Source organism: Falco cherrug, chromosome 4 (genome assembly GCF_023634085.1).
Source record: "Falco cherrug isolate bFalChe1 chromosome 4, bFalChe1.pri, whole genome shotgun sequence".
Classification (NCBI taxonomy): domain Eukaryota; kingdom Metazoa; phylum Chordata; class Aves; order Falconiformes; family Falconidae; genus Falco; species Falco cherrug.
Window position 1 is genome coordinate 62,310,882 of NC_073700.1, and position 14,005 is coordinate 62,324,886.

The 14,005-nt window shown below is 47.2% G+C and overlaps 1 protein-coding gene across 4 annotated transcripts in view; it reads right to left on the reverse strand.

The window, feature by feature from the left end:
- The window catches only part of DIP2C (disco interacting protein 2 homolog C), a 325,146-nt gene extending 316,590 nt beyond the window's left edge, over positions 1-8,556 (reverse strand). For 2 of the 4 annotated variants that reach the window (XM_055708854.1, XM_055708853.1), the window contains exon 1: positions 8,018-8,555. In XM_055708854.1, the coding sequence (XP_055564829.1) occupies positions 8,018-8,102 (85 nt within the window). In that variant the 5' untranslated portion in view covers positions 8,103-8,555. Of the gene's footprint in view, positions 1-8,017 lie in introns of all 4 variants that reach the window. The other 2 variants (XM_055708852.1, XM_055708855.1) reach the window with 2 other exon arrangements.
- Positions 8,557-14,005: the final 5,449 nt, after the last annotated feature.

Genomic DNA, 14,005 nt, shown 5'->3' on the forward strand with positions numbered 1-14,005 from the left:
GCCAGTTTTCTCATTAAATGGTAATAGATGCAATTGCCTTGTAATCATTCTGCTAATACCATGTAACTCTATCTGGAGAGGCCACACAGAGGGGATAATACAGGCCTGCTTTCTGCAAAGAGTTTGTTGCTAGGGCCTTTATTTTGCCAGGCTGTTTATGGACATCCACACACTAGGAAAAAAGAGCACCAGCAAACTTGGTTTAGGTGCCTAAGCCAACCAAAAGTCTCTAAACTTATGCTAGTCTAGGCAGACTCAACCACCAGTCTACCAGCATTACTTACATTTCAGTATTTCTCCCAGATTTCATTAAGAAACCTTTTCCTGGCTTCTGAACAGCACCTACCAGACCAGACTTACAAGATCTTTTTTTGATATTTTAATCTTACATATAGATCAAGCCAAGAGTTGAATGAAGAAACTGCAGATGTCATGGTTAGTGTGGTGGTACAGTTTCTGGATGCAGAGAGAAATGGGAACACACACAGGTCCTAACATCCATTCTTACTTCCATATAGCAGACAACATCTGAAGAATCCCTTCTTCCCCTCAACTGCCACCATTCTGCAGACCCAGCTGCACACATAAAAGCAAACACCACCTCAAGCATCCTAAAAGATGGCCTATCCATGGTCCAGTTCACTCTGGAAATCAAACGGCCCCTCTCAAAGTCATCGGAAACACCTTCCCTTCCAAGTTATCAAGATACTTTACAAGAATTCTTTCTTTCTCTAGTCACTCAACCATTTAACACCATACTCTTTTTAAGAGGTCATCAAGACCAGACATCATACACTTTTCAATGTTAACTTCTGCTGTAAAATAACATGACAACTATCCACACCCCAGCACTTCATGCTGCTCTAAGCACTGCAGGTTATGTGTCACGTAGACTATGCCCATCAAACTGCCAAGAATGAGCAACCGCATCAGCTCCCAGAAAAGGGACTACAAGAAGCACCATGGATGTCTTTGTCCATCCTGCAAGAGCCATGCGCTGGCTGCCCTGGTAGGACTCCATAAGGCTTCAGGGCAAAAGCCTCCTCTTCTGCGGCCAGAGGCTCCAGCCAAAGCCACAATTTTCCCAGCATCTATCTCCAGCAGAACTGCTTTGAGTATTTCTATTCCTGTATGTGCTTTTTTATTGCAGAAGAGCATGATGTCCCCCGGATGTTTTATACATGTTTCAAAGTTATACTTAATCCTAGTGTTAAATAATACTGGCTAGCAATTAGAAGCCCTAGCTAATATTACTTGGGGGGGGGGGGGGGGGGGGGGGGCGCGGAGGAAATTGATTGATTTACACAGGCCTCAAATGAGCAATTCTCTGATGCATTCTACCCAGCTGAGTTAAATGAAACCAGTTCCAGTTCTTTAGTGTATGTTTACCCTAGTAATACAAGAAAAGACCAGAAATAACCCTACAGAGCAATCATGTTTTGGAAATGCCCCACCACCACCACCACCACCACAGTCAAGAAGAGAATCAGGGGCCGTTAACAATCTGGAAAGGCTCTGAACAAGTCAGGGAGAGACTGCTGCACCCAGACCCTGCGGCTGGGGCTACTGGCAGCAAGGAGGTTCTCAAGAAGAAAGGGGCAAAAAAAAAAAAGGAGGCGAGGGAGGAGAGCAGGCAGAATGGGATTGTCAGGATTTTGGCAAAAATGAAGCTCACCCACCAGGAAAGTAGGGGAATATACATACATAATTTTACACAGATTAAGAGTGTGTGTCAAATCTGTGATGTGCTGTGGTGAATTCTTACACTGCAGTGAGTCATCTTGTCTGACAGTTGCCGGGGAATTAAAGCAGTTATTTTTAAAAAATTATATGTCCTGCTTGACGCGTTATACAAATAGCCTCTTAAAAAATTAAAATGCAGTCAATGCATTTTTAAGCATAGAAGAGCTATGGTACATTTAGGATTCTCTGTACCACACCACAAACATCCATTCTGAGCTATGAAAACCTAAAGGAGCCTATTGATGTCCCTTCAGAGAAACATTGATCTTTCTGCTGCTCCCAATCCAAACCCTGCATCAAAAATTAGTTTATTACATCTGCCTTTTATACAGCATGGAAGTATTTTTCCCTGAGAAAAATTAAACACAAAGGGAAGAGGTGTGCTAAATCTGTATTTCTTCGATACCAAAGGATATTTAGTTTGCTAGAATAAAGACTATTCAAATCAAAATGACAGCACTCCCCTTATAATGGAGTAACGAAGGCAGGTCAATACCCTTCTAGAGAAAAGCCGCACGTTGACTCGCAGCCATAGGTGTACATCGCGCTGCTGGCTTCTGCTCCATGCAAAGTGCAGCCGAATCACCCAGACGTACCCTGAAGCTGCAAAAGGCAGCTCCTTACAGTGCATGTTCTCGTTATAAATACGTTGCTTACTGCCTGTTTTGCCTATAAAACTGACACCCCGTCGGCAATTTTCACACATCCTTGGGAAAAGTTTTTCCACGTATGTCTGTTGTGTAATACAGCAAAGATCATCTGAACGATCTATTAAGTGTAACCCTTGGGCATCAATGCTGCTCAACATCAGCTGGCAATAAAGGTATATTTACAGTATGCCTTCAGGACAGCAGGAGCATCCTGGAGATTTGCATACTCTATTTCACAAGGCATTACAATGTACTTCAAGTGAATGAGTGACAGAGAATGCTTTCAACACACCACCACCCATTAAAAGTCTTTAAGTCCAAATAGCACAGCAAAGTGAAGTAGGCAGATAATAATAAAATAAATAAAAAAAAACCAGAACAACAAAACCTTCACATTCCAGTGCTTTAAAATGCAAATGGTTAGCAACTCATGAATGAATTTAACCTGTTTTTAAAATAAGTACTGTCCCTCTCCCACTTGAGCACCAATCCAGAGACAAAACAGCTGATGAGAGGAGCTCATCTTACAAAGAAAGAAAAGTTGCTGTTGCCAGCACTCTCAATTTCATCATAATTCCCGTGGTATTTGGGAAATTTTCTTGAAGTCTTAGATCTTGTACGCAATTTACATGTAAATTTCAGCTTCATGTATTTTGAGTAAATTAGTCCTCTCATTGCCAGAAAAAGAACTTAAAACTTGAGCCAACTGCACCCTAACAGCTCAAAAAAACAAGAAGCAAATGTGACTACATAATTTCTTAGTCTATTTCTCACCTAAACTCAGAAAGTCTTAACACTTTGTCATTGCACAGGTAATATCCACTTGCTAAGCAGAGCACTATCTCTCAAGGAGTGAATTAAAAGGATGATTTTGTGTCCCAAATCACAGAGGTGTGCTAGTTATTGAAATTTTCACACCTTGAAACCTCTCCACAAGTGAAGAGTCAGCTGGCAAATGTTACGGAGAAATAGTAACTAGCGGAGCTAACTCCCATTCTCTGGCCCCAACCCAGTAACTCCATGCAGACAACAGAAGACAGAACTTATACCCAATAAAATAATAAACCTGGCTAGACAATGACCCAATCAACGCAAATACTATTACGGAATATAATCGAGCCACTCAATACAACAAAAGCTGAGGACAAAATTAATTAGCTGAGTGGACGTCCAGTGCCTTTGGGAATAAGTAACCACTCATTAATGATCTGCTGATACTTTTTTTTAAAGTGCTCTTTGGAGAAAAGTCCAGACTTCCGAAAAAAAAACCCAAAACCTGTTATGCCTCATATGTTTAAAATGGAAGAGGACTGGAAGTACAGTATGGAATATAAGGAGAATAGTTTCTCAACAGGACAGTTTTCACATTTTCCATGTGGCCTCTGTGGATCTTTAAGTGTTTCTGCTATGTTATCTGACTCTTGCATAAAACACTGGAAGAACTATACAAAGAGCATCTTTTCCCAAATAATTTTGGTTCAGGAAGTAATTGGAAGGGCAATATAACCCTGTATACCCTTAAATTGAGGGGAAAATGAGAAAAGTATTTAGGAGGCTTTTTTTTTTTTTTTTTAATTCTTAAGTGCTTTTAAGAATGAAGGGGTTAGAATTAGATTTTTTTTTCATAAGACAGCACATTTCAGGACTCCTGGTTTTATTAAATCCGTTCGTCAGTTAACAACCCCCAAGCTATTCTAAAAAACAAGATGATTCATCTATTTCCACCCAGTACAATTTTATACATCGTTAGAAAACTAAAGCCTCGTAAAATTCTAAGCAGCCCTAACGAACAACTACTGCAGAGTGACACGTTGATTGCATCAGCCTAGAAGGGTTATAGTTTTGAACAATGCAAGCTTTAGTATGCTCAATGGAAACTTACTAGAGCGTCAAAGAACACACATGTAACATACCAGCATCACGCACATTCACTCAAACACAGCAAAACAAATGTCTTCAGAAGATTTGGTGGGATAGGGAGATAGGGATGATTTCACAACTTCTAATATTCATAAAATTTAAACTGCTGCTTGCACGCCTGTGTTCTGAGAAACACAGAAGCAATTTCCCCCTCCCAAAATTAAGTCAAAACACTGTCAAGAAGTGTGCTATTGATGCCTTAAGCTAAACATAACATGCCAACACATCAACGTGAAAGTCACTCTCAGCACTCATCAGAGCACTAGGCTACCTCCGTCACTCACTCCTTGCGTGAGGCAGGCTCCCAGCACGCAAGCACGGAGGACGCTGGTAAACATTTCTGATTCTGACTGATCTTCACCTTCTAAATCATCATAATGAAACTAACGAAATCTAAAATGGTTTTTCTCATTTGCATCCATAGTACCTTTTAAATAGCTTTGCCTAAAACAAAAAAGCCTATTCAGACCACAACAAAGGGGAGGTAGAAGGCATGTGGCTTGCCCACAATAACCAAGGGGTTAGGATTGCCACAGAGGCAATCTTAGCAGAAAACCAAGTAAACACCTTCCTGATGAACTGCTCCTCCCTCTCAACGAACAAGCAGCGCAGAACTGCCTAAACACTCCCTCCCCCCCAAAAAAAAATAAGCACTTTGCTCTATCGTCTAAAAAGCACAAGCTACCTGTCCGGCAGCCACTTCCTGAGGTTCTCCTGCCAGCATCCCTGCCGTGAGTGAGGCTATGCCTAGCGCACAGCTGAACAAGGAACTCTGAATTTGGCTATAAGGTGGGGGGGAAATGCCACGGCCAAATGTAAATGTATGCTGACTTACCAGTGAAGACTGTAATTACAACATCTGCACAGTGCCCGCTGTGCTAGTGACACAGTAACTAGCGGTCTGATCACGCAGACACCAGTTATTTTATGTTCAGTTTCGAGATGCTTCGCGTGGGCAGGACCCACGCTCTTACACAAGACACTTCCAAGAGCTAGGAAGGAGACGGCTTTAGGTCACAGCCAAGAAATGATCATGCTGGTGGCTCCTCTCTTTGCCACAAAGCAGCAGCTTCTTTCAGAAGCTGTTCCTAAAGCTGCACTGTCTGTAACAGGTTTTGGCACCAGAGAACTGGGTTGCTTGGGTACCAGCCATAGCTGTAAGACCCACAGCATTCAGCGGCACCAGAACTGAAAATCTCATGCTCACAAACCAGATAAACCGACCCAGGCATCCAGCATTTGAAAAACATTTTCCCAGCAAGTCTGGCTCAGGGGAGCACTTTACAAAGGGATAGAATCTGCAGCAGTCACTCAGTTCCCAATGTTATCAATGATACCCAAACACATGTTTAAGCATGCAGTTGCCAGTCTACTGCCTTCAACAGTTTCCTGCTTCACGAAGGCAGCAGAGACACCCTGACACACCACAAGCATAACACATGGTAAAACCTCAGTCTTCTGAACTTTTATGTACATGCCTAACTGTACCTCAGTGAATGCACTCAGCTGAAGCCAATGGACTGGCGTAAGTTAAGCACATACGCAAGGTGCTGCATGTTCAGGGTGTAAAGACGCACAGCTGCCTTGAAACCCATTTAGCCCAGAGTCAGCATGGCCACAGTATGCCCAGTCTTCTATGGCGCAACAAAACTCTACAACTTACTGATCCCGCTATTTGCAGGGATTAGTTTTGAGAACAGGCCAGGAGTTGCAACATGGGTGCCTAAAGGTAGGAGCTTTAAGCGGTGAATTATTTCATTTTCTTAGGCACTGCGCACTGTCATGTGCTTGACTAAGAGCACATCAAGAGCAGCTTGGAGGAAGACACTGAAACCAGGATGCTGACCCTTCCTCCACTGCTTCCCAATTCCAACTGATCTTCATTCAGGCTGCCACAGTCAGAAAACACGAGCCATCCCATCTGCTGGGTGTAACGTCAGTGGCACAGAAGGAAAGATATTGTCAGTGGGCTAAATTCATTCCAGCTCTAGCTGCAGGGAAGTTACAGCAGTGCAGATACAGATGTCCAATTGCAAACCACATCCCGCTTCCTCAGAGCCTTCTTGGATGATGCTTACAGCAACAGAAACTACACCGTAAAACTGTATCACAACTTCAGTGCACTGAATTAGCGTATTTCTTATGGAAGGTCTATGCCACTTTGATTTTGGTCTGCTGCAAGCATTTACTAACAGCTGGTTTAAATAGTATCTCGTTGGTGTGTAGACAACGATGCAAGACAGACCAAGAAGCATTTTCTGCATAAAGCAAGACCGTTATGTATACCGTGATATAAACAGTCCTTCCTCCCACCCTCACTACCACAGAGAAGCGCCAATCGACTGGCAGTGCATCACAGAAAAGCAGTATTGCATTTAACTCCTCTTATTTCAGGTTTTCAGGGCACCCTTAGGGAGGGGGAGGCACAGAAATGAGAGCCACAAGCCATCCGACCAGCTCCTTCTCCTCTTCACCCTCAAAGCGTTAAAAGGAAAATACAATGTCAACATCAGCTCCTCCCTGCTGATGAAACCGACTGGAGCGCATTTTACTTTCTGGCTCGGAGCCCTTACAAACCGTTACAAAAAGACAGAAAGACAGACAGACAGCTCAATGTATCGACCATTTCCAATCACTAATTTGGGACACGCTGGGTCATTTGCCCCTCTGTTAAGTGCTGTAGCCTCTTGGTGGTGACCGTACCCTGATATTTGGGGGGGTTTATTTCCAGAAAGGGGAAGCTAACAGCAGATTTGCATTTCAGGCAAGAGCTAACCCTAGCATCGGTATATATAAATATTCCCCAGTCTCTTCCACTGGGAGGAACAGATTACATCTGATACACTAAAATTGTCTCCAAGACTGATGGACGCTCAATCCCCATCAGCGAGGGATCCTGACAGGCACTAATCGCCGCCTGCCTCTCGTTCCTTAACCGGAGCTGACACACATGGAAACGGGGAGCTGGAGCCAGGCTGTGGGGAGGGCGGGCTGGAGCTCCTGCTCATCCTCCCAGCCACGGCAACAGCAGCATGGGGGCTGCAGGAGAGCCCTCCCAGCCCCGGCACCGGCCGAGCATCTAAACCCACCACGCCAAGAAAACCACCGCAAGCTTTCAGTTAGACATGGAAACAAATAAATAAATAAAAGCCCGCAATTGGGGGCGCGGGGAAGGGGGGGCGGGGATGTTTCCTCTAGGCGACCTAACTTGTATTGTCCAAAACGACCTTATCGCGGGGTGCTCCGCTGCAGCCCACACACACGGCGTGGACCCGGCGGCGAGTCTCCCGGTACGGTCAAGGAGGGGCGTCTGCACGCAGGTACCGGCGGTTCCCCGCCGCGCCGCGTTCCCCCGGCAGGGCAGGAGCCCCTCCGGGCCAGCCCTACGGATTTTTCCACCTCCCGCACGGCAGCGTGCGAGGCTGGGGCGGCCGCGGAGCCCCCATCCCGCCCCCGCCGGCGCCGCGGCGGAGCGGAGCGCGCAGAGGCAACGCACCGGCAGAACAAAACCCCCGCGCCGGTACCCTCCGCCGGGGCGGCGGCGCGGGGGCCGCGGGCAGGGCAGCCCGCCGGGGCCGGGCGAGCAGCGCGGCAGGGCCGCAGGGCGGAGGGGTGCGAGGGGAGGGGGCCGGGGGCTGCCGCTCCGCTGCCGCGCGCCCGCCGCCGCCCGCGCGAGGGCCGGGCCCGCCCCGCCGCCCCTTTACCTTCGGAGAGCTCCAGCTCCAGCTCGGCCAGCCGGGCCCGCACCTCCAGGGGCAGGGACACGCTCTCCAGGCTGCGGTCCGCCATGCTCGCGCGGCGGGGACGGGCTCTCCCCTCCTCTGGCTGCCCCGCTCTCCCCCTTTGTCCGCGGCGGAGCGGGGCGAGGGAAGGCGGCGGGGCCGCGGCGGGTGGCTGGGTCCTCCCCGCGGTCTCAGCCGGGCATGCAGGGCGGGGGGGGGGCGGGCGGTCCGCGCGGGGGACGGGACGCGGGGGGAGGGAATGCGGAGGTTTCTCCTCTCCTCTCCTCCCCTCTCCTCCTCCTCCTCCTTCGCCGCCTCCTTCAGCGGGGCCCCGCCATGGCCGCTCCCGCCGCCCGCCCGCGATCGCTCCGCATCGGCGCCGCGCCCGGCCCGGCCCGCCCCCCACCCCCCGGCACCGCGGCGGCGGCTTGCGCCTCGCCTCGCCTTGCCGCGCCCCGGCCCGGCCCGCTCCTCCCGCCCGGCTCGGGCTGGCGGCGGCGCCTGGCGCTGCGGTGCCGCTGCCGCGACTGCTGCCGGCCAGGCACAGCGCCGCTGTCACATCCACGTGACCGCGCCGCGCCGCGCCCCCGCCGCCGGCCCCTAGGGGGCGCCCCAGCGCCGGCCGCGCTCCGCGGGGCGCTCCGCGGCCGCGCACCGGGGCCGCCCCACCGCGCGCTCCCGGCGCCGCGGCGGCCTCCGCCGGCCTCCCCGCACCGCCGGCCCGGGGCCGCCCGCTCCCAGCGCTCCGCCGGCGTGCGGCGGCTTGGGGCCGAGGCGGCGGAGCGCTGCCGTTCCCCTGCCGGCTCCCGGCCGGCCGCTCTTCGGGTGCCCGTGTTCCCGAGGGAGCGGGGCGGGGGGCGCGCCCCCGGGGCGGGCAGCGGCCCGGCACCGACCGGCGAGCGGCTCCGCACCCCCTCCCGAAGTGGTGTCAGCGACACCGCTCCAACGGGAGAAGGGCCCGCTTTGAAAACATTCGGTAAAAGCCCTTTCCAGATCAACAAACGAATTTCTCAGGGAACACCTGCCCTCCCCGCTTGTTCTCCCTGTCCATGTTCTCTCCCTTTGTTTTCCCCTTTGGGTCGGGTTTGGGTGAGTTTTTCTTCACGTCCCTCATCCCTCACAAGACGGAAGGACGAGACACCACAGCACCTGTCGGCTCAAAATCCCCTGGGAGTCCCCATGGTAGAGCGGGTCCTGGTGGGACACAGCGCCAGCAGCAGAAAGGCGTGATCCTCCCCAGGCCGGCCGCGGCCCACCGCCGCACGCCTCAGTCGGTGCAAGAAAAGCGGGGACGCAGGAATTTCTTCAAAAGGTAACTCTTAGGCCGTGACTATACCACAAAATATAATTTTTTGATACATTGTGGAATGAAAACAAATGATGTCATATTACCAGCTGTGCGTCAACGCTGGAGCAGTTCCTGCAGCGTGTGCAGGGCTGGTGGTTTTTCCTGGTTTCGCTGGTTACTAGCCCCAGACCCAGGAGAGCTGTTTACACCCAGATCGTGGCCAATGCCAGCATCGCTTCAGCCAGACCAGTGGCAGAACTGGTTGGGATACTTTGGTGAGCTTGCCTGCCGTAAAAAAAGCTTGAGCAAAGTCCCTTGGTTTTATTGTGCTACTATTTTTTTTTTTATTGTCATGTATGTGGATTTCTAGCAGCCGTTCCTGGGCCACCCTTTCATGCACTGCAAGATGAGAGCCACGTGTCTCGCTTCTCTCTAGAGGGCCATCCCTCGTAGCAGCACGGTGACACGCCGTCTAGGGCTGTGCAAACACCTCTCCCCAGCTCTGTGCTACGAAAGATTGTTTTACCTTTTGTTGAGCACTGCATGTTTCAAATACAGACATTAAAAAAAATTATCCAAGTCTTTCTTGTTCATTACATCAAGACCTAAACAATGAAAAGCAATTAAATCCAAATATGCTTCAGGGTTCCTACCTGAGAATCAGAGCTTTGTTTGTTTGTTGTGATGTGTGGGATGAAATAGGCTGAAACTATCAGCCTTCTGCAGGAGTGGCTTGTTCAGGAATGATGGAGGCAGCCAGAAGGGAGGCAAGGGAAGGCTTTGCGGTGATCCAGCTTCCTTCGCTTACATGTATCTCTGAGTTGCACCTTCAGTCCCCCAGTCCTGATAGGAGCTGATTATTGTACTCGTTATCTATCATTACAGAATCTGTACTGGTGGTGTTCACCCTGCTTTCCAACCTTTTCCTTTTGTGAAGTTGCATAAAGGAACCTAAAGGGAAATATTTGAACATTCACATCATTGCACCTGAAATTTTCTTGGCGCTTCCACAACAAGCCCCGCGTTTCAAGCGTCAGGTCCTTCTCAAGGAAGAGCAGTCACTTGGGGTTGGAACTCATCTGGCAGAAATGGAAATGGCTGAATTCAGCAAACTCTCTGCCAGGGCAATGTGCTGGGTGGTGGCTCCAGTGGAGGGCGTTTGGGGGGGCTGTGGGGGCCCCCTGGGCAGTCAGGGCCATCCCACCACCTGGGGCTGGGTGCAGACAGGAGCAAGAACTGTGGCAACCTTGACCTGGGGCTCTGGATGGAGCCGGCATGGGGATGCACGCGGGGCCATGGCAGCCTCCCTTGGAAAGCCCATTGGTTCCCCTAGGGTGATCTCAAAAGGAGAGATTTCTTACTTAATCAAAGCATCAGGGCCTAAGCTCCAGGAATGAAACCTCAAGCTTATAAATTTGCACAATGATTTTGATGAAACACTGAAATTCCAGCGAAAAAGAAGCAAGTCAGGAGATTTGACTTAGCTGGTCTGAATTCATGGATCCTTTCAGATTTATAGGTAAGAGGCTGCATCCTAATTATCGAGGGGTAGGAACGTGACTCCAAGAAAAGCAAGATATTATTTGTATTTTAGATGGAGTGACTAATTAGCATGGTCAGGATCTGTAGAACACCTTTCTATCAAGACATGCTTTTTGATAGGCGTGGTGATAGTTGCATGGTGTATGGTGTCATCTGCTTTCAAGAAGAAGAAATGATCAGTGATGCCTTTCCAACCCTGGCCCTGGTCAACACAGCTTACAAGTGACTGTACGCAAATGCTTTTGTTAAAATTATTTGTGTTATTTGTGTGCAATGATCCATTTGAACACGTGTATCTTCATGAAAAAAAAAAAAAGTGTACTTTTACTGAACAATATTTACTGTAGTGGTCAAATCCTATTGGAGACTATGCTCCATACAGGTCACCTTATGGTGTTGGTAGCCGAGCGAAACCTCTGAAGGACCACACAGAATTGTCCTTGACTAGATAAATCCAATGTATCCAATTTTGCAGATATTTAGCCCAAGGCCAGGTCTATACTAGAAAATGTTTCCAGCATCATAACTTTAGGAAGGGAGAAAGGCACTAAAGACATTTAGAAAAAAGAAAAAGTTCTCATGTAGGCATTGTTACCTTGACCTAAAGATCCTAAAATAATGTGTGTGTCTTCTGGACACCGAGTTACAAGGAGAGATTACAGGAGTGCTTGCTCAACTTGCAACAGCAAGGGATGGCCCAGATAGCTGCCCACGATTATTTGAAAAGTAGAAGCACCGAGGAAGTTGAAGAGGGAGAAAAAGCAGGGAGAAGAGGATACAACTTTGAATAATCGGATGGAAATAAGAAAGGGAGCTGAAACATATCAGGGAAAGCTTCCAAAGGATGAACAGCATTAGACTGCAGAAGAAGCTCTCAAAGGAAATGGTGGAATCCCCATAATTTGAAACATTAAAACCAGAGCAGACAAAGCAATCATGAATGTGCTAAGGGAAATAATCCTACTGTGGGATGGGATGAACATGCTTGTCTGGCATTGCTTATGCAAAGATGTAATGCTGGTGGTGGTTTTTTTCCCTGTCGAACTCAATCTGTTTTTTCCCTTCACCTCTCCACTCCCACTCCCTCTATCTGCATCTGACTGCTTCTGTCTCATACGCAGGTTGTGAACTGTATTATTCTTTTACAGTGTCTACCACAAATGTGGCTGGATGGCTACCTGCTGCCGTGCCTCAAATAGCAAAATATAATTGATTAGATGCATTAATCAAATTACCTCCGAATGGCATGCAAATGGTTCTTTAATTAATTCCAAACTGGATTCTAATTTCTTTTAACATGTAAAAATTAAAGCCAATCTCATCTTCTAATTCCTCTCCTGGGGAAGGGGAAGGGAAAGGGAAAGGGAGAGGGAAAGGGGGGGCAGCCGCTCAGCACTTCTCACCTATGATTTTCACTCTGTGTTGTGCTGCCTGGGCAAAAGCCCAGTGCCATTTCTCCAAGCTGTTTAGACACCCTAGATCCCTTTAATTACTGTGGGTGTGTGACAGATGTAAATCATTGCATATCTTGGCGTTTATTTCTCTGCCTTAATACTTTAAAATAATGTAGATGATCCTGTCTTAATTCACTATGGTTTATGAAAGTGAATGCAAGGGAAGCCAAATGAGTACTGCAGATAGACTGATCTACCTCAGTGTACAGAAAAGTGTGCAAGCAAATCCCAGACAGCTGAGAGGGACTATGATCTTCAGTTGTTTTCTTCCTTCGTGTTGTTGCAGGTGAGCTCTGATAGTGGGGGAACTGAGAAGTTCCTTTTTCTGCCTGTCCCTGTGCCAGAGCTTACTGGCCTGGTAGCACAGCTGGCAGCAGGGAACATAAATTGATGCCTGAGCTCCTTCTGCACATAGTTTGGCATATTAGTTCACATGCTGATGAAACTGGATTTGAGCTAAGATGCATGAAAGGGAACTTTCTTGGCTAGAAGTGAGGTACTGCACAGGAAAAGGAAGGAAAAGGAAACCTTGGGAAATATCTTTTTCCCTTAATATATTCTTATGATTCTCCACTTTGCCTTTCCCTTATTCTTAGAGGAACAATCTGATTACTATCAATTTAAAAGTATTTTTTACAATGGTATTTTGTGCATTTTAATAATTCTCCTACATCTTTCTTTTTATTAAAAGAAAACAAATATAATAAAAAGCCTTTACTGGCACAGTTTAAATTAACTTTGGTTTGACAGTTAGCCTTGCATAGAAAGTGTTTATTAGGCTCCTGCAGTCTGGCGAAGTCTGCTTACACAAAAGATCCTCTCCACTGCTGCATTTGAGGTAGGAGTTGAGAACACATTTCAAAAGTTCAGAGAAATCGAGGGAACTGGCATCTGGAGATAGGAAATGTCCCAATATTCTACTACAAGATCCCAACACATGCATACACACAGCTGGTCTCACTGCACTGTGCATCTTACAGGAATAATAATTGTACACCCCTTCATCTAGGTTTGAAACTTCAGTGATGCTGACAGTTTTCTGAAAAGTCAGCAGTTTTTCTTCAACAAAATTTCTTAAACTGGATTTAGTGAATTTTGCAATCTACTGAAACTAAAATGTGAAATTGAGTATTTGAGAACAATTTTCCTGCAGTAAATTCCCTGAACTAAATTATTTTCCATTTTCCTGTTTTCCTATCTTTTTTTCAAGTAGACTATACATGTATGGAAAAGAAACTAATAATTTTTTATAGCTTGTCCTCCAGTAAATGCATATTTTTTAGCACAAAAAATCAGATTGTTGCTTTAAGATGTTGTCACACAAAACTGTTGGCATACTGTAAAGGCAATATAAGTAATATTCTGTCACTTAATAGACCTCTCTGTGATGCCCATCTTCACCTTTTCTGAAGAACATTAAATTTACAGCAGGTCAATGCTCAATTAATGTACAAAAATAACTGTTAATACCTGGAAAACATTTTAAGATTCTTTCTACTCTGTGGACTACTCAAGCTCCTCGTTGGACATGACTTAATATTTTTTGGTTTCACAGCAGACAATGTAAAATGTCCTTTACAAATGTGAAATTATTTGGGAAACAAGGAAAAAATACTGGGTTTTTTTTTATTACAAACAAAAGGTTATTTTAACTTGAGCATTTTGCCTGGTTTGCACTATCTGAGA